At 41.1% G+C, this 21833-nt stretch overlaps 1 protein-coding gene across 1 annotated transcript in view; it reads left to right on the forward strand.

Moving 5' to 3' along the window:
- si:dkey-178k16.1 (band 4.1-like protein 1) overlaps positions 1–21833 on the forward strand; it is a 47770-nt gene that overhangs the window by 12107 nt on the left and 13830 nt on the right. Inside the window, exons 2-10 of the mRNA XM_056384076.1 lie at positions 7604–7692; positions 8026–8175; positions 16565–16669; positions 17338–17380; positions 17537–17612; positions 19183–19401; positions 19528–19615; positions 19701–19853; positions 21016–21113. Coding sequence (XP_056240051.1) covers positions 7621–7692; positions 8026–8175; positions 16565–16669; positions 17338–17380; positions 17537–17612; positions 19183–19401; positions 19528–19615; positions 19701–19853; positions 21016–21113 — 1004 coding nt within the window. The 5' untranslated portion in view covers positions 7604–7620. The remainder of the gene's footprint in view (positions 1–7603; positions 7693–8025; positions 8176–16564; positions 16670–17337; positions 17381–17536; positions 17613–19182; positions 19402–19527; positions 19616–19700; positions 19854–21015; positions 21114–21833) is intronic.

A 21833-nucleotide genomic window follows, 5' to 3' on the forward strand; every position in this document is an offset into this window, starting at 1 on the left:
TTAACGCCATAATTTAGATTTTGCTCTTGTTGAAATGGGGCACCAGTCCTCTGGGAGGACAACAATGAATTACTTCATTGATAAATTTATCAGTCTCATCTCTGAAGCCATGACTTCTCGATTCAATGGATCTCTAGTCTCTACGTCAAAAGAACTAAACAGGACAAGAACTGGGTGAAAATAAAGACGTTTTCCAGGAAACTTTCTGTCTTGGGCGCTCTTGATTTCTGGTCGGCTTCTCTGTAGGCAGTCGTGCAGATGTGTTATCTGCTGGCGTCTCTTGCGGACAAAACGATCAAGTGCAAAAATGGCTAAGAGCCATGAGTTTGTGGCTAGCAGCGTAGAGCTAAGCGTTTACATAGCTACAGAGCCTTTTGAGCCAGGACTTTTCAGCTTTGAGCAGAGTTTTTAGCAAAGTGTGAATTGTTCACGACTGTTTTATCCCCTGGGGGCTGGCGCACGTTTCAGGGGCGTCACCCGTCTTCTCCTGTGTTTCCACTTGGAGAAGAGAGTAATTTTCCACTGAACTTTTGAATTGTTTAATTCTACAGTTTACCTATAAACTCGCACATCCATCTTCCACCATGACCATAAAATATTAAATGAAATAACATATAAAACTACTTGCACTAATAATGACAGACAGTAATAGGAGTGTTGATTTCATATTACATCCTTCAAACCTGGAATTAATCATGATACAAGTGGTTAACTGATCAAACAACAATATAAACATTTCCTAAAGCTAATAGTTTATAAATGTGGATTACACAGCAGTTCTTTGACTGTAATAATAATAATATGGACATCCTGGATGTCATGTAGTGTGTGTTACGTCGTGTGAAGGATGCTGACAGTATGGTCACATGAAGGACATTGTCTTAAAATCTACATGTTACATTTCAAACATTCTATGGGATAGAAGTTTGGGATTAAAATATTGCATAGGAACATCTCATGAGTTACAGAACAGTTAGATATTTAATTTTACATTCTTCCTCAGATCTGTGTCTGTGAAGAGCGTTCTGCTGCTCACTACCCAGGATTGGAATGTGGGTTGTAGTTTATGACTCTTATCTAGAGAGGGGCAGAGGAAGGGAGGTTGGTGCGTGTGTGTGTGTGTGTTCATGCATGACATAGAGAGGCCAGGATTCACACCTTACTGATAATCAGTCCTTTTGGTGTTACTTGTCCTATATAAGAAACAGTCAAATATCATTAGATAGAGTTTTATTGTTACAAACTGGAGATTTTGCCTATGTTCTCCAGTTGCCTGGTGTCCATTGGGTTGATCCTCTGGAGCTGACCCTTTGACCCTTGGTCACATTCTGTGTCTCTCTGACATGGTAAAAGCATGGACAGTTTGTGAGAGAAGGGTGTTTTGTCTCTGTTTCCTATCAATTTGATAGTTTGATGGTGGGAAGAGTCACAAAGTGTCAATTTTGGGTCCTTAACTCTGCATGTCCTTACAATGAACTTCTTTATTGGCTTGTGACTGATGCCAGCCAGGTATGTAGGCTACATGTATATCACATCGACTTCTGTCTCTTGATACAGTTTTCTATCAGCTGTAGTTTTGTACTGCTACGACCTTTACTTAGCTGTAGATCGGTTTTCATCAAGACAGAAACACACCTACTTACGTACACATACACACATGCACCACAGTGCCTACACAGTTTGAGATTAATGGACTAGAGTGGAAGTAGAGTGGAAACTGTCTGGGATTATTTTGGTTGTCTATGACTCAAGCAAATGTCAAAACCTGTTGTGCACAATCACAGTGCTGTCTGAGAGTAATGGAATCTAGTTAGATAACCATGCTAATATAAGCACTTTCCTAAATCTAGACTGAGACTGTTTTAATTTGGTCCATAGACTTCTGAAGTATTTCTGTCCTATTCAAGTAAAGAAAAGTAACTATTTTTGGAAGTCTTCAGTCCCGCACATTGTTTTCTGAGCTTCACCTACATCGATGGAGTCATACTTCAGAGACTTTCCTTACCGCTGGTTCTTTGAAATTCAAGAACCAAAGCAAGACCTTTAATGGGAGTCTGTTTGAAGACAGTGAGTGTTATAGGAATTTTAGTCTAAGCAGCCGTAGCGCCTCATACATCTCAGTCTCCATCATCTCTCTCACACAGATGATTAGGTGTGCGGAGACCATGTGGAGCTGGAGTGATTGAATCACAAAGTGACCCAAATGAAAGAATTGATTGGCCTCACGATCATGATGTGTGTGAAATGAGTGGCCTATAGTCAGTGACACTGATCTATTAGGATTCTTCTCGAGTTTGCTTCTGATTCGCTGACACATTGTTCTGACAGCTGCTTCATGGGCTTGGCATTCACACTTTTATTACAGTGGACCGATCTGATTGTCTCATGTGAGTGTTCAGGAGAACTGATATTTACGAGAGGAATGAGATCAGATAAAAGATAGATGTAAGAGTAAAAGAATCGACTTAGACTTTGAGTCATCTTTTCTGTGCTCAGTATATACCAGTAATTGCACGAAATATGCTTTCATAAGAATTTTAAGGCAGAAGGGAATAATTGTGGCCAAGGGGTCTAAGAAGCACACCATATAACCACAATGACCCCTATTTGAGTCGTGCACCTTTGTTGGATGTCATCCCACTTTCCCTCCCCTTATGTGCCGTCTGCCTCTTAACTGTACGAAATCAGTTAAATGAAATAGAAATGTAACAGAATTTAGGGCTCAGTCATATGCTTGAAATCAATATCATATTGATTAAAAAAAAAAAATCTCCCTCTCTCCCCTGCATGGGGGTGGGGTGGGTCATCCTCAAGCTCGGCTCCATCAGAAGCCTTAGAGTATCTTAGCCAGTCCTAGGATTGTACTTTTCTGGACACTGACCTCAGATGTTGTACCTTGAATCTACTGGAGCCACTCTCCAAAGTTGGGGGTCACAGTCTCTAATGCTCCTATTACCACTGGGACATTGGTATATTGCTATCAGGCTGGTGAGAAAAAGGCAAGTAACAAAGGATGACAGAGTGGTTGGTCAGGGGTTCATCCTACAGCAAGATAATGACCTATACATTAGAAGAAAACTAGACAGAGGCTTCACATGATAGAAGAGCAGCACAGCCTTCAGACTCAAACCCCATGGAGCTGGTTTAGAATGAACTGGACAGAAGGCGACAGAAAAACAAAATACAAGTTTAACAGATTTGTTGGAATTTCTGCAAAAGGGGACAAACTTTATGAACAAAGTTTAATTTCCATTGTAGAAAGAGCGTCACAGGTGTGTTCGGCTGCTGTATGAGTCAAAAATGCAGTTTAAATTTAGTTCTACTACTAGATTCCATGATTTCTTTCTTTTAAGTATCTCCAATTGTTTCTTTTTTCTATGCTTTAATTTCAGAAACACTGAGACATTGGATTATGTGAATTTAAGAAACAGATGGAGCTGCTCTAAAGCTTTTGACCGGCAGCGTCTGCCCTGATTGATTGGTGAACTGTGTCACTCTTATGTTTTACATCAGACAAAACTCCCAACACATGTGAAACAAAAACCTTCATATCTGTGTCAAGTTCTAATCATGAATCATTCATTTTGGAGAAAAGAATTAAAATGTTCTCATTAATAACATTATATGATCATATCGTTAGTGGACAATTCCACCAAAAGTCAGTAAATATTAACACTGAATAATTTCCCAACCCAAACGAAATGTGCTTCGTAACTAAAGTTTGATTGTTGTTAGCATTGAACTTACACTATGACTTTGATGGCATTTTTCACTGCTTCACTAATCAGTAAGGTCCATGCAGTGTTAAAGTTTTATTTGACAGAGATTCTGCGTCTTCACACAGTACTGTGCACGTAGGCATTCATGCAAATTGGCTGCTTCACTTGTCTGACTTTGACATTGTCTCATTGCATAAACATGAATCAGGCAAATTTACACATGGAAATTTTTTGCGAAACATATAAATCTCAATAAGTTTTTACCAGTTTAACCTGGAACACCACAAAATGTAATTACTGCCTATAATATACAGTTATAATGAGAATATCTTTCATAATCAATTGTATTTTTATTCATTAATTAGATGAATGAAACACCTCACAGCCTCCTCAGAGTTGTAGAGGAACACTGCACGGTGTGTGACATCTGTAGCCTTCTCAGAGCCAGACTGCACTCCTCTTTGATCTGGCTTCATTATGCAGAGTGAGGCCGACCTATTATGAAAGCTGAGAGGTGCTGTGTTCCAGCATATCAAGCTGTAAACACAGAGAGGTCCTCAGACAACTGGTTGAGGAAAAAATTGTTAATTGTGGCCTCTTCTTTAAGAGAAAATACTAACATATCTTTTCCTGGTTTACAAACACTTCCATTGGTCGTTATTAGACCAAATTAGGCTAGTGTTTTGCTCGTCCCTAATGACAGTTTTCCCCGTAAGCTTTACACTTTTTATCGAAGCTTTCCATGTCCCCCCCTTACTAATCCCTTCTCTAATTAATCTGATGCCTTAGTTTATGCTCCTTCACATTTCTCACTTTCAAGCTTCAAGGTTTGCATTACAAATGTCCTCACAAACATGTGATGAAGTACATACTGAGGTGTTAATTATGCATTTTCAAACCTTCAAATCAACAACTTCAAAGTCTAGTATACTACTCAATGACACTTTGCTTTGAAGCAGAAATCACATTCTCTTTATGGCTGTAGTCATTAATGTAGTTGTCTAGTTCTTACACAATATTACACATGCTGTAGGCTAACACATTTCCTGGAGTTTCTTAAGAAATGATACATTCAAATGATGTGCTGGCAACAAGTGGCAGCAAATCCGCATAGCTCCTAGTTTTTTGCAATATATTTGTATATATTCGTAAAAATTTTATTTCGATTGATATTTTTTACTCTATGTCGTTGTTTCATCTGATGATGAAGAAAATAATGTACCCAAAAGAAGAACTCCTGGCCTTAAAGTTTACCAGATATGGAGTTAAACATCCCATACCGGCTGAGCAGAAGAAGCCATAGTGGATGCAGAGCCGGGGCTAAGCTAAAGGCTAGGAGATGGAGGTATAAGCCTTTTCTACCGTCGATCCTCATGGTTTTCATGGAGACCTGGTTAAAGATTTACCCGGCTTCACTGCAGTACGAGCGGACAGAGACGCCAGAGCAAGTGGGAAGAATAAAGGTGGAAGACTGGTTCTGCTTGTGAACAGTAGATGGTGCAACCCCGGTCACATCACAGTGAAGGAGAAGATCTGCTGTTGGGATACTGAACTGTCAGCAGTTGGTCTTAGACCGTACTATGTACCGAAGGAGTTCTCAAACATCATCACCATTGTTGTTTACATTCAATCATGAGCAGAGCCTGCAGTCACGTATGACGTCATTCAGGAGTCTGTTGCAAGTACAGACGCAGCACCCTGATGCATTCATTGCAATATTGGGGGATTTAAACCATGTCACTCTCACCTCTCACCTGACTGGCTTCACTTAGTATGTTGACTGTCCCACAGGGGAAAATAAGACACGGGATCTGTTGTATGCAAATGTCAAGGAGGCCTACACTGCTTCAGCTATACCACCACTTGGCAGATCAGATCATAATCGGGTTTTTCTTCAGCTTTCCTAAAAGGCCTGTGTACTGAGGCAGGATTCAACCACCTGCTCATTCAGGAACTGGACCCCGGGGGCCAGTGAACAGGAAAGGCAACAGGCCCGGACGGTGTGTGTCCAAGGACTGTGCAGCCCAGCTGCCTGAGCCTCTCCAGAGGATCTTTAACTTAAACCTACAAACAGGGAGGGTCCCGGTCCTATGGAAAACATCATGTCTTGTTCCGGTACCTAAAGTAGGACGACCGGCTGAGATAAATGACTACAAATGACTGGTGGCCCTCACGTCACACAACATGAAGACCCTGGAGCGGCTGCTTCTCAGGTCATTTGATGTCTGCGGTGAAATGCTGCACGTTTTATCAGTCAGCGGTGGCCAGTGTATTCTTTAATGCTGCAGTCTGCTGGGGCAGCAGCATGTCTGACATGAACACAAAAAGACTGTAAAAGCTGGTCAAAAAGGTTGGGTCTGAGCTTGGCAGGAGTCTGGACTCACCCAGGACTGTTGTGAAGAGACGCATGCAATGTAAGATGAAAGCCATCTTGGTCAATACCAACCATCCTCTCCACAACATTCTGGCAGGACAGAGAAGCAGCTACAGCTGCAGCAAACGTCTCATCTCACTGCGCTGCAGAACAGAGAGGTTCAGGAGATCCTTTGTTCCCACTGCCATCAGGCTATACAACACCTCAGCCAAAGGAAGTGGCATAATCTAATTATTATTGTTTATTTATTATTAACTGTTTTTATTATTATCATCATCAACAATGAGCTAATGGACACATGAATTTCCCCTAAGGGATACATAAAGTATCTATCTATCTATCTATCTATCTATCTATCTATCTATCTATCTATCAATCAATCAATCATACACTAGAGTATGCATTTCTTGCTCACCACCTTTCTCTTGAGACTGAAAAAAGGGAATATTTTAAGATAAACAATATACTCGAGGAAAGAAGGAACCTGAAAGTGTACCACTTTTTATTTTTACCACACTGGAAAAGGGAAGTATCTACTTAAAATTCTAATACTGCCCTGTCATAATGCAATATCTCTCAAAAATGGCTTCAGTAAAGAATTTCAGCAGTGGTTAAAAATTCCTCATTTTATCTTACAAAATTTCAGCTGACATATAAGGCCCCGTGCTGACTTTTCATAATAAAGCTAAAGATTGACTCTGGGCTTTATCTCGGACAGTTCGTTTCTCTTAGCTGTTACACCTCCTCTGAATATCAACTACTTTACTGTATGTCACTGTGCAACAGTCCAGCTTGGTAATAGCAGTGGTCACCTTCAGATGACAAGCCTCTTCTGTCTCCAGCTCACCTTAACGTTGTATCAGCATAGCTGTATATCTCTCTCTCCAGCCCCTCTCTTTTCCTCTCCGTGGTGTCTCTCTCCTCGTAACCTCTGCCTTTTACTCTGTGCTGCTCTTTCCTTCCTCCTGTCTCATCCTCAGATTGTTGTCACGTTCCCGGTGCCCTCTCCCTCCTTGTCGTCTCCCTCCCTCTCTCATCCTCTATCTCGGTGTGTCTGCTGTCCTGTGCTGTGCCGCAGGGCTCTCCGGCTGATGTAATTTATGCTATCTCCTTTGCTAGTGTGAGAAGAGAGCGTCCTGAAGCCAACACTCTTCATGCAGAGTGCTCCTGTGGGAGGCTGTGAGCCAGCACTGACTGAGCTACTCTCTTTCTCCCTTTCACCATCCTCCTATACACAATGATCAGTCTGCATAGTGGTAGAGGATGATTAAAAATACCATAGTAGCTGTCAGCTGCAAAGGAAATTGGATGCAATGTCACCACAGGTATCAGTTCTGCGGCAGGTCATTACACCACAATGTCAGTTTAAGTGATGATTTGGTATGCTGTGTACAGACAGGGAAGTGTTCCACAGGCGAATTGGACTTTTAGCTGCAGTAAACACTCCACACTGGTTTTTGGAACAGGAAAAGATTTGATGTTGACTGAATATGTTTATGTGTGGTTGCAGGACTGCAATCCATTTCTATGACAACAGAGACGGCTTTGGCTGGGGAGATGAAGAGCGCAATGGAGGGTGACGCCAGGAGGACCAATCAGGTGGGAGCTCTGTGGAACTCACAGCAGCTGTAGATCATTTTACTCAGGGCCCTCAATCACTCAGGCGCCTTCCGGTTTTCTGTTTGATATGCAAGGCAACTAGTCGCCTCTGCCTCTGCCAGCAACTTAACATCTTAACATCTTAGAGCGGCAGCTCACACTACATCATGCATTTGATGATTGCTTTATGTGATCAAAGATTTTGAATTTAAATCACTTAGCAAGACAAGTACATACGGCCTCTAGAGACTCAGAATTCCACTGTTTAAATGAAGGACAAAGTACAGTGATTTGAGGCTCAGTCACTTAGAAGAAGGATTTTCTCTCTTGCAGGTTCCTGAGGACCATGGGGATATGGATGATAGCTCAGAGAAGACCCCCAGCAAAGCCTCCAAATCCCCCCAGAAAAGCACCAAGCGGCCCAAGACTGTCCCTGTCAAAGTCACTCTACTCGACGGCTCAGACTATGAGACTGCAGTTGAGGTACACTACTCACTGTTTGTCAGCAAGCATGAAGAAAATGGCTTATTGAGCCATTCAGAAGAATTTGACTGTGAACTTGTTTTTAAAATTATTACAACATTTTATAGTTTTGGCCATCACTGATATCAGTAATAACAATATTTTGCTTGGCAATTTTTTTTCTGATACCTGAGACACTAAAAAGAAGCCCAACAGAGCAACATGGGAGCAGTGAGGAGTTTAGTCAAAGTTATTCAGTAGAGGAAACAGGCTAACAGACTAACTTGCTGTGGTTGTGCTGTTGTGGAATTACATGAATGTCAATATTAAATACATAAAACACTGTAGTAGAGTGTCAGTGGAGATTCACCTCAACAAAGAGCAAAGAAGTTCCCTACAAGAATTAGATTTCCACACCTATACAACCATAAGCTGTTCACACTCTAACATACAGTAAGAGGGCATCTCAGTGTGACAACATCTGGTTACACTTTAACATGACATCTTCACGTTCTTAAGTTACATAAATTCCAACAAGGCATAAAAATAAAGTGATGGAAGGTACATAGTAACATAACAGAGGGAACTAGAATGGCACACCTCTGCCAAAGGGCAAACAATCCTACACGTCTGTGAGGTCCAGATTATTATCTGGATCTGCACCAAATTGTACAAACTAGCAAACTTCTCAACACAATAAATGTCCAATTTTTTACATTGAGATCAAAACATTGTTTCCTGAAAAATTCCTGTTCCTGCCTCTTTAACTAGATCAGCAACAAATGTGTTTAATGCGTCTTCCTTGGCCCATGCCCCGTATCCTCCACCAAGTTTGGTGCAAATCATTTTAGTCATTTTTGTGTAATCCTGCTGACAAACAAACAAACAAACCAAACCTGTTTTTATTTGCAATTTCAATTTGTATAAAAGAAAACCTGAGTTGAGATGTTGGAAATTCGAAAAGAACTCACAAAAGAATTTTTATGTTTGGTCGTTGTATCGATTAAAACAAAATGCTTTAAGACTTAAAAATGGAAATTGAATAAATTGTGACATGCATGAAGCATGTGACCTACACATCAGTCAGGCTTTCGCTTTGCTGAAGAAATGAAAAAGATGAAAAATAAATAAATAAAATTAGTCAGACCATTACTGAGTGATGAGGAGACTGTGATGATGAAAATTTCACAAATAACAGTAGTGGATGGAAACATGTTTTTTTAACCTCCAAAAGAAATGATTTAGATATTTTGGCTAAAAGTTCTGCTTCCTCAGAACTCCTGAACGTTGAAGTGATAATTGGGTCATTTGACGTGGTGTTGTGTGAGGTAGTCATGCATAGTCGGTGTGTTACCTGCAGTAGGTTCAGATCAGCGCACTGCCAGTTGGGAGAGCCACAGGAGCACCCAGCACACCAGCAGAGCTATGTGTTGCTGTGCATGGGGCCAGCAGGAAAAACATGTTTTAGACAAATGCCCAACAAAACAATCCAATATTCGTTTAAATGTATGCTTCATGTAGAATATTTTCAGCGGTTTATCTTTTTCAACTGCTGAACTACCGTATTCCTATGCACAAGGGCACCTACAGAGCAGTGCACTCTGCTAGTGTGATGGTGTTGCCCGCTACCTCTCCAAACCGGCACCGACTATGCATGACTACCTCATACAACCCCACGTCAAATAACCCAAACTATCACTTTAAAGGACTTGCCTATTGCTCTGTCAGACTTTATTGCAGGGATACTGCCATGTTCCCAGATCTCAGTTTGGTGGTTGCTAAGTTATCATTACTGATAGAAATGATTGACATAACTGCTAAAGTCAGACCCTTTCCTTTAAAGCTGCTTCCAGCTAACAGCTTACAGCTAAGCACACAGCTTCCTTCCCAAAGAGTTATCCTTTGGTTATTGATTCACCATTTGCAATTCTGCAAACATACGGAACATAATCAGAAAAAAATTACATCAAAAGGTTGTTTTGCAGGGCTATTTATCCACGGTAACATGCCCACATACTGAAAATTCATATCTTTCCATGCAGGTGACAAAAAACACAGCATTTTAAGAAGGTGGTGTACGTCTCCCCTGTTTGAATGGAGTGCTTGACTCAGCACAGTCCACCACAGTACACCTCAGTGGGATTTAGTCTCCCTGGGTAATACATGAGTCAGGAGATGCAGCTGTGTTGCTATTCTCACTGAGAGGGGAAGTGACGGGTAGAGGGAGGTGAGACAAGCTCTGCATTGTGGGGGATGGAAGGCTCAGATGAGCAATCCCCAGCTTTCGTGAATCGTGACTCTATTGCCTTTCGTGTTTGTAAACAGACGGGTGTAGCTCCTGAATTCCTACTGCTCCTGGTTATTTGAATTTCATAGTAGCCTACGCGCTCATCATGATTGAATACTGCGGAAAATTCATTTGCTCTCGGTCATGAAATGACTTCTGAGTTAGAGTAAGGGGTGTCGAAGGGGATGTTCCACACCAGAGGGAGATCCTGTGCAGGACTTCCATGAGCTGCCATGAAGCATATTAAAGCCAGCAGTGGAGCCCCATTGGATGCTGCTGATGATGGATTGTGATGGGAACGATCTTGTTGGCTGCTTGGCCTCATTCATGTCAACTGAATTGTTTTATGACTTACTGCTTCCCACCTGACCTCACATATTTTACTTACACTGGAGGAATATCTCGGGAGTCCAGACTGAGGCGACACACATATTCACCTTCAACTCCACCCCCAATCTGTCCTTCTGTCTTGGAGGGCTACACACATGCACACATGCATACACATTTCTTCATGTCACCTGGGCAGTGACAGTAAAGATATTGGGCTTTGACAGGAAATCCATACAGCTGACAGATGAGTGCTCTCATGTTTGACCGGGTAGAAAATAGAATGGGAGAAGGAAAGGGGAGGAGGAGAGAGGAGGAGAAGATGAAAAGAGTAGGGGAGGAGGTGGAGAGTCAGATAGAGAGGATGTAGATACCAGGAGTTGTTTGTGCACTTTACAGGAGTGTGCATATCAGTGTGTCTGCAAATGGAAAAAGGCAAGTGGGGACACAATGATGAATGCAGTGAAATCATCACTTTAATTACAGTGATGATGTGCACTGAACAAGCAGACTGTGATGATAAAAACACAGGGAAGCAGCCTGAGCATCCTATTGATGTTTGGCTCATGACATTATAGATATTGATTAAATTGCCCAGTGGTTAACCTAAAGCCATACGATTAAACTGCGAATTCACCACCTGCTAACATTACTTTAAGCCTTCAAGCTGACACAGAAAACTGCTTATTACTGTTTTTAAGAGACATTTTGAATTAAACATCTGACTTTTTAAACAGAAATCCTGCAGAAACCATTCTACCCGTATTTTAACCACTTAAACTTTGGCTGAATGGAGGTCCAATTCATGAAATACTAATGGCCATTGTCACAGTTAACCGCAGGCCCATGCGATTATCGACTTCACTATAGAGACGGAGCTGCTTGGGGTTTTTTCTGAATTCAGTGCTTTCAGTGCTACTGATATGTCAGCGCTCAGCTGCTGGTCAGCCAAATTACTGAAGAGGCACCTTGAAAAGGTGACAGAATTGATTAAAAAAACAAAATAGCTTTCATATGTATCATATACTGGCCCTTTTGAAATGTGATACCTTTTCACATTACGAGCATGAATTGTAACACAAAACTTAAATATCGTAACTTGGAGGCCACAGTAGCAGCAAGCATAGAGTAAAAAGTGGGACAACAGATATATCTACAGTATGCATGCACAGGATTAAACATAGAGTCTGGAGTGCACAACATACTTAAATTTAAAGGGCCTCCTCAAAGAAAAACCACCAGCTCCATAAAGGTGAAGTTCATGTGATCATGTTAAAACCAAATGAAAGATACATGACACTTGAAAAAGCTGAAAGGATGATGAAATCAGTTAAGCTATATTCGCTATCATTCCCTCCTGTTCTAACAAGAGCAATCTAAAATGCATCCCCACACAAGCCCTCTCTGCCTCCTCTGCACAGTCAGCTGCAAAAGCTCTGAGGGTTCAGCATTTTGCTCAAGGGAACCTCAGAACATATACCTACCAATACTGTCTGTAGCGCAACCTGAAGGGCAGTTTTTCCATGTTCTACAGTGCTTGACATCTTAAGAAGCAGCTTGTCTACACTGTGCTTTGAGCCACTACAGGGAAAAATTCACAGATAAATAGGTACACGTTGGAAATCTGGGGTTTCTACACTCCAAATATCAAAATCATTTTGCCAGTGCTTGAAATGTTTAGGAAGTCGAACAAATCTAACATATTTTTAAAGCTTTTGGAGCAGCTGTGGCTCAGGAGGTAGAGTGGCTCATCCAGGGTGAATGAGAGGCAAATTGTTAAGCAATGTGGGTAAAACCGCTGTATTTGTTCAGCCATTTACTTTTTTTCCGCCACAAATGGTCATGAGTAAAACTTGGTAAAGCTTTTACTAAAATGACTCTGGAACTAGACGACGTTTGATATATACCTTCAAGTGTTACAGTTTTAGCATTCAACCATATGGAAGCCCTGGATGTGATGCTGCTATATTCAGTGTGAAGTACAACACTCTCATGTTTGTTTACTTCAGCTCAACTGTTCTTAAAAAAGCGCCATAATTGTGGAATCAAGAACATCTCTCGATTGATTCTTGATTTACATTACTCATCATGAGTCCGACTACTCAGCCTGGGAAAACAGTATAGTCATCTGTGGCTCCGTAGGGAGCTAAAAAAATAACCTGCTGATGTAATAGGCGTTTCTCAATGAAAGCTGTTTACAGCATTTTAGAGGATATAGGTTTTAAATTTTTTCAAGCTTCAACCATAATAGGGATTAAAAGTCAGGAAATTTTGCTCCCTACTTGACCATTTTTAAAAAATCTCTCCACCAGAGGTGAAAACCAGAGTTCACTAATGGGTGGACCATCGTCCAGATCTGGATCCAGACGCAGTCCTGTTTGACCCCCGAGATATAACTTATGAATTATTGAGAATTATTAAATTTTGACAGAGTGTTTTCTATTTTTAGCAGCACAGATTTTTTAGCCTTTTACATCACTGGTCACATGATGCTACTCAGCTAATCACTACACCTGGAGTAAGAGAGTAAGATACACACATTGGGAGAGACAAGATGATAGACAATGACAAATAATGGGGAAAGTGGGAGGGAGGGAAAGGGGGAGAAAATGGAGTATTAAAGCTGTTCAGTCATAAAGATGTGTTGAAATAGTTGCAATTTTTAGGCCTATTTCATTTTTGTGAAACGAAGCACTTTATTTTATCCCTAAACTTTATGGACACCCAATATCAAATCGCTATGTTAGTACTCTTTAACTGCTCCTGTGGTAGGATTGTTTGTCAAAATTTGTTAACATAGAACACAATTTTGACATTGATTTGTGCAGGTAAATGAGGTGGTACAATTAATTTATCTTTCACGCGGGTCCAGAATGCAGAGGCCACTGAGCACAAAATCGTGGAGGCTCCCACAGGCCCTCATTCTCCACACACACACAGCAATCCAAGTTTTCAATTATAGGTTCTCAGCAGAGGCCACTATCTGTTTGAAACACCTGTAGCTTATACAGGATTTACTCTGGCAGTCTACAGCCTATGATCACAACCTGAAGGACAATATCAACACCTGTACATATATTCTATCATACAGGATTTACACCACATGATTGCAACAATACTTTCCGGGGCCAGCAGCAACAATATCAACACATTAGCCTAGAGTGTGTAGCTGAATGCCTTACACAAGCACATACTGTCCCACCTCCACCAATACAGCTCTATGATTCTGATTCTTCCATCAATCTCTCTCTCGCTCTCTCTCTCTCTCTCACACACACAAAGTGATTTAATCATACTGCAATGTTACAATAGCAAAATAAATAATAATAGCGAAATACAAAAATGCTTTTCTGCCAGAGAAAAGCTATATGGACATTGTGTTGTTGATATTTAGCCATGCCATTAAATCAGTGAACTTCATTTTGTGAGGAAAAATGCCCCCTATCAATTTTACCACCTCCCTCAGTCACTTCATCCTGGGCCCTGGCCTGAATTGTTGAAATAGTTAGCTAAAAGTAAGTTGTGACTGAAATAGGTAAAAAGTAATAGACTGTGGGTCTGCAAAACTGTTAACATACCCATAAGCGGCCCTTTGCTGTCTGCATTGGTGTGGGGCTCCAGTGGAAATGAGGGTTGGGCAGTCGAACAGGTGAGTGTGGCAAGGCTGTGGCTCTCCGTTTCCTGCTGAGCGGAACTGACGTCAGTGGCTGCTGCGCGTGTCCTCCTCTTAGACGTTAGCATTTTCCTCTCCAGGCTCTTTGCTAATGCTAGCAAGTCCACTTTTCAAAAAAGTCGATAGAGGGTATGTCGTTTTCCTGAATGTCTGTTTATTTCCTCCTTCGCCTTTCTCTTTGCTACACCACTGTTCCTGCGTTAGTTTTGCATGTTTTAAAAAGCTCTTTCTCATCCAACGGCTTTGCTTTGCCGCTAAATTCGCACGGCCATCACCTGACCTGACACGTCATCATCACGTCACAGGTCAAAAACAAAGATTTGCCAAATTAACTCCTAAATTTTCCTCTTTATTCGATAACTATATTTTCTTATCAAATCAATCGGTTTAATAAACAACAATAAAGTAATAAATGTTTGACAATTATATAATCTTTTTCGGTGTTACCTCAGACTGACTAATTATTTATGTATCTATTCATGTACTCCTGTGTTATTTTTTATTCATTTAATTTTTTCTTTAAAAATGATTTATGATTTTTATGTGCTGTGGTATGTTGTAAAGTCAAGACTAGAAACTAAAAGAGCTACATTGCATTTTAGAAGCTACACCAATTTTGCCACATCTTTACAGTGTTTGTAAAGCTGTTTGATTGTAGTGATATCTTTCCACTTGAATTAGTTAAAGTGACTAAGTTCAATAGATTTACTTTCCCCTCGGCCTGCCATTAACCCATTCACTGGCACGCTGTCTCTCCTCATCTTGTTTGCATGGGTGACGCTATCAGCAAAATGGATTTCTAGGATTACACCAAATGGCTGCTAACACAATCAGACCACAGAACTAGTTACAGAAATGTGATTGGAGCCAGTTGGAGCGACAACAGAATCTCATCAGCAGCTCCTGAATTGGTTGCCATGCTTGGGGGACCACCTGCGATGTGTGTTGCAATTTCATTTTGTTGGAAAATCGAATAAATGCGCCGCTCCCAAAAAAATCTCTGACTGCAGGCTCTGCCTGTTAGTCAGCAATATTCTGTCATATACTTTGCCCATCACAGCCTCAGTACAGCAGGGTATAAATTATTATTTATTTGATTGAGAGACGGATGACTTTATAATGGTTAATTAATCAGCCCTTCTTAAATTTTTTAAAGATATGCTGACTGTACTGCCAGCTTTTATTACAAGGGCTGAACAAAGCTGTGTGATGGCCTTGTAGAAACCAGTGATAAAGAAGTGAGATGGCACACGCACACACAGAAGGGACCTATTACTTCTGTTTCCATGGTAACAGTTGCTTGGTTGCTTTGTCGCTATAGGGGCCAGGTTTCCCTTGGAGATGAAGCTGCCGTGTGTGTGCCTGTGTGTCTGAGCATGTTTGTGTGTGTGGAAACAGCATTTTGCCAAGGCCGTCTGTGCAACCCACAGAGGCCTGTTTTCAGCCCTGAAGGGCAGGGTAGAAAATAGGTGTGGTCTACTGAAAAACGCCACTGATGTGAAATGCAATTCCTCCCCTTATATAGGCATACAGAGTGTAGCTCCTCCTACTCAACAGGGGCGAGGGCAGGCTGGAAGCATCTCTCAGACCGCAGTTGGGCTGGATTTTTGTGTGTCACTGATATTTTTGTCTCCTTTGTGTTGAGAAATATGGATAAAGAAAAGATTTTATTGTCCAATGATAAAGCAATTATTTTTACTAGATAACCAACCACTTAATTATATAATAAATGCAATATCTTTTCAGTTTCACAAATCTTTTTTTTTTTTTTCAAGATTATTTTTTGCATTTTGTGTTCATGCCAGCTGATCGTATAGATGCAGACAGGAAGAAGTGTATGACATGCAACCAAGGTTCCTGGCTGGAATCAAACCAGGTGTGTTGCAGTTATATGGTATGGGTTTTAAGCATTAGGCTAGCAGATGCCCCACAGTCACACACATCTTTGTAAATGTGCATTATTGCACTCGCATCTGTCCTCTTCTTTCGTCTTTTACAATACCTATTACAACCTGAACCTGCACTATGTCACCTGCCCACTTGCTGAGTGTTCTTATGCTACATATTACATACTGTGTGTGTGTGTGTGTGTGTGTGTGTGTGTGTGTGCGTGTGAGAAACAGAAATTTGCCAAGGGCCAGACCCTGCTGGACATGGTGTGTGGCCATCTGAACCTGCTGGAAAGGGACTACTTTGGCTTGACTTTCCAGGACACGGACAACTCCAAGGTCAGAAACACAATCACACATATATTAAGATAGCTTACATTTACTTTTATTCATTTTGAAATCTGTGACTGACTAATATAACTCTGCAATTAAAGCTAACATAGGACACCCAGTCAGAAACTATCCTGGGTGTTAGTTACACTAGATTTTATGTTTTTCCCTTAACCTTTACCCTTATTACCCTCAAAACAACTTACAGTTTTTATTTATAGCTGCTAATTAATAGATTATTTTGGTATTGTTTTGGTTGGATTATGTCAGCGATTTCAGAGCAAATATCAGCCTGCAGTTTTTCCTGCTGTTATAACGCATTGAGTCCCTGGTTGCCCTTCAAACTGTGCTCAACCACTTAGAGCTTGAGACTGGCATACATGGCCTTTAACCTTCTAAAATGTGATTAGACAGTATGGCCTTTTAAAAATGGTACACAGGGTCTGCAGTGCACCATGAAAGCTTTAGTGACATTAGGTGGACGGAGTTGGATCCATCTGGCATTTATATGCCCAATATTGATGCTTTCAGTGTTTGAAGAAGCTTTTATCCATTTTCTTGTAGTATGAATATATTTGCAGCCAGCGAGGTACAGTACTTAAAAGGGGCTCTTAAAAATGGATGATTTTGCTGAGGTTGAATTTCTCCAAAGGGTTGTGTCTTTCTTTCTTTATCAGAATTGGTTGGATCCCTCCAAAGAGATTAAGAAGCAAATTCGGGGTAAGTGAAGCAGACACACACACAGGCACACACATTCACACACACACACACACACACACACACACACACACACACACACACACACACACATGCACATACACTCACGCAGTCCACAGTATTTTCCTCCACAAAACCTTGCTGGTGGTTTGTTCACAGTTGGTTCCTGGATTTTGGGATTTTCTGTCAAGTTCTACCCCCCAGACCCATCTGTGCTCATTGAAGACATCACCAGGTATGTGTGAACGCAACAACAGGGACTTTTGAACTCACAGTTAAAGAACGCTGATTTGTTTTAGTTGCCTAAAGCTAATATACTGAGTTCTTCAGAGGACATTTTTGTTTTGGCAGGATTTACAAAAGAACATAATTGCTAAGACCAGTACCCAGGCAAACTGAACACACTTCAAGTGAAGGTTGAAGACAAGGAGTTGACTTTAGTAGTCTTCGGGGAAACTATGAAACTGTGAAAACAGACAAGGACAACAAATTAAATGATAGTGATCACAAAGCACTCTAGCGTGAGTGTCTATGTATGTACTTTATGTTCTCCACACAGACATAGAAGGATATGGTATATTTTTAGGCTCTGCTCGAGATGCAGCATCATAATCAACACTACATCAGAGCAAACTACAAATGTACACTGCAAATGTCATATATCACATTTAAGTAACTGCTGCAGTTACTGAGGTGTTTTGTGGTATTAAGCTATAGAGATACTGCACTTGAACATGAATGTGCCAAGTGAGATACAAGTATTTCAGTGGAGTTTGGGGGTTGCGGTGCTTAAACTTTATGTAAAACGTTCCCAAACCGGTCTCTGAGTTACTCTTGATAATTCTCAGAGCTGTTATTAGAACTTTCTAAGTGTAGCCTAAATGAAAACTGTTGGCACTATTACCATTTTGAAGTTTTCCTTAGGACCCATTTTGATAACTTATGTTGTGAATTGGCGCTATACAAATAAAAACTGACTTGACTTGACTTGAATTTCCTGCTGGAGAGAGCTGAGAGCTAACTGTTGAGATTTGAGATTTGTGGATTATCATAAATAACTGGGAACTTAACTTAACTGTAGATAGGCAAAGATTTCATGTCGGGAGCTGTGTCCTCCATCCGTCATTGTTAGCTGATTAATGCATAGAAACCCTACTCAATTAGTGTATAGAAGCTTGAGGATAATTATTATAGCCAGCTGTATACTGTGACAATATTTTGTTTTGCTGGAGTGAAACTAAATGTAAGAAGAAATCTATCTTTTAAAAATGTTCATATGAAGAAGAGCACCGGTTTACAGCTATGCTAGTATCTCTGTGAGACTGCACTCAGACACAGCACAGATAAATGCCGATGTCAGTATGCTAACATCCTCATAATGACAATGCTTAACTTTAGCACGTTCAATGTTTACAAAATTCTCCATCTTAGCACTGGCTAATTAGCACTAACCACAAAGTACCATTGATGCTTTCTGGAATTTAATTGTACAACAAAGTGTTGGAAAAAAGTTAAATGTTGATATGATGATGATACATTAAAGTCAGGGGATCACCAAAGTGATTAAGATTCATCCTCTGAGCACCATGAATGTCTGTACAAAATTTCATAGCAATCTATCCTATAGTTGAGATACTTCAGGTTAGTGAAGCGGCTCACAGACACCTGGAAAGATCAACGCTGCTAGCATTGCTAAAAACCTGAAGGACTGAGAACATTTCCAGTGTTTCTTCCAGGTGTTTCCTGATAAAATAGACACATAACTCTTGAAGACAAATATTAGCAGCATTTCTGTGTTTCTTCAGGTACTACCTGTGCCTGCAGTTGAGGGACGACATCCTGTCCGGTCGTCTGCCCTGCTCGTTCGTCACCCACGCTCTTTTGGGCTCCTACACTGTCCAGGCTGAACTGGGAGACTATGAGCCGGAGGAACATGGCCCCGACTATGTTAACGACTTCCGCTTTGCCCCCAATCAGACACGTGAACTGGAGGAGAGAGTGATGGAGCTTCACCGTAACTACAGGTCAGAGGAAATATGGCTGTGTTAATTTAATTGAATAGCACAAGGATAATGGAAGATGCTGGGCTTCTTGATTTGTGGGATGAATATGAAAGAAGTGATGAATCGTGTGTGGCATTTGTGTCGTAGGGGAATGACTCCGGCGGATGCAGAGGTGAACTTTCTAGAAAATGCCAAGAAGCTGTCGATGTACGGGGTGGACCTGCATCACGCTAAGGTACAGAGATAGTACACCCAGACTTTTCAACTGTCTATGCACTTTCGTATGAGGTTTTTTGATGCTCTATGCCTGTGTTCACCAGGATTCAGAAGGAATTGACATAATGCTCGGAGTGAGCGCCAATGGCCTGCTCATCTACCGAGACCGCCTCAGGATAAACCGGTTTGCCTGGCCAAAAATCCTCAAGATCTCCTACAAAAGAAGCAACTTCTACATCAAGATCCGCCCCGGAGAGGTAAATACAAATTATAATGGTCTTGCCTTTTGCATCTTGCTTGACTTAGCAGGAGTTCACTGCACAATTACTGCTTGCACACCCCCACTAGAACAGCTCATGACAGTCACTCTGCCTCAAAGCCGAGGCAACTGGAATCATCATTTGGTAAAGAGCCAACCCCATATTTCTATTTCATGGTTTCACAGTTGTTAAAATTACATCATTGTCTCTCCTGACTTTTCCCAAGCAGCATAAATAGTCATTTCATGGTTTGATAAAAGAGTTATTTCTGAGATTTATCTGCTGCAAACCATGTGACAACTGATGAGGAGTATTTTTTCAGACAGTATTTATAGCCCTCAGAGATACTGTTCTTAAATATTAGGCTGATAGGTCATGTTTTTATTCTTTTCCTCCTTCTCCCAGTCTTTATAGTGACTTTAAAGCCTGATTAGCCAGTCGTGAGGATTTGCACTTTCATCAAGGATTTCACTTGCAAGTGTTTGAGCCACATTATGCTCGCTCTGGTTTTCAACTCCCTAAAATTATTATGATTTACTGTTTTTTTTCCCTTCATTCTTTGGCCTTCAGGGTATGTGGAGTGCGCTTTATATCCACTGTTAAACTGCCATTGACATCTTCATAGTGAAAACCAAGGCCATTCTGTGCATGGGCTTTGTTCTGCGGATCTATCCTCTTAAATCAGCTGTCACTTCAAATTTGCCTGGAGGGTAGTCGTTGGTGTTTAAAGCCCTTTTACTCTAAACAGAATCTTTGTGTGGAACAAAAGTTGGCTTCTTCCTGTAAAGACTCCTCCTAATGTTTAAAGACCTGTTATATTGCTAATAACCTATTGATCTGTAAGCGTATTCTTTCTGTTCACTCCACTGAACATCTGATGGAGCGAGTGCAAGAATGGCTAATTTGTAGGTTGGTTAGAGATGGAAAATTTACCTGACATGGCAGATGTGAGAATATATTTCTAGTACAAGTAAACAGAAAAACAACATTGATTTTTCCATTACTGCAGAGTAAACACAATTCACCCTGCCACCACCCTTCCGTCTTTCCCCACCACTCACTCCCTTCACTCTCCTCTTCTTCTTCACCTCCCTTCCTTCTCCTCCTCCTCCTCCTCCCCCATCCTCCACCACCTCCACTCCTTCCCCTCACCTCTCAGTATGAACAGTTTGAGAGCACCATAGGCTTCAAGCTGCCCAACCATCGGGCCTCAAAGCGATTGTGGAAGGTCTGCATTGAGCACCACACCTTCTTCAGGTAGGACTTGATATTCACAGATGCACAGAGAGACTCACCTTTTCAGCACTGTAGCTTTTGAACCCTGCATGAACTGTTAGCACAGGAGGGCTATCCTTCATGTGAAACTCATTATACAGATGTGTTGATTCTTTAGCTTTTCATGGTAACACTGTTTTTACAGGTCACATCGCTCTGTAGAATTTCCTTGATAGGAACTGATATGTAGCTCTACATTTACAGTAAGGTTGCTGAGGAGGACTAGGTCATTTGTTACTAATTACTGTATATGGAAAATGCAGACAGTGATCAGTTGGTACTAATTAATGAATTCAATAATTCCAATTCATTGGAGAGTCTTGTGAAATTTGTCTAAGGGCAAACATACAAATCAACATCTATGTAGACATAAGTCCAAAAATAAATGATTATTTCCTTGGGTTTGAATGGGCCTCTCTCAGTTTTGTCATTCAACTGAAATGGGAAGAACTTGGTCTGTCCGAAGGTAACAAAATCTGCATACAACCTCGTATCTCATCTGTCTGTACAAAAATCAAAGTGTAAAAATGACATGTTGTGGTTTTAGGGAAGCCAGACTATTTCTTGGCTTAGCACAGCAACTTCCTGTGGTCTCCGCTGACTACCTGGCACAGTCTCACGACTTGAGGAAGTTTTAGAGAAGCTGGCTGGGGGATGGGGGTTGTTAACTTGGGCAGAGCCAGGCTAGCTGTCTCCCCCCTG

This window comes from Seriola aureovittata, chromosome 9 (genome assembly GCF_021018895.1).
Source record: "Seriola aureovittata isolate HTS-2021-v1 ecotype China chromosome 9, ASM2101889v1, whole genome shotgun sequence".
NCBI classification, from domain to species: Eukaryota; Metazoa; Chordata; class Actinopteri; order Carangiformes; family Carangidae; genus Seriola; species Seriola aureovittata.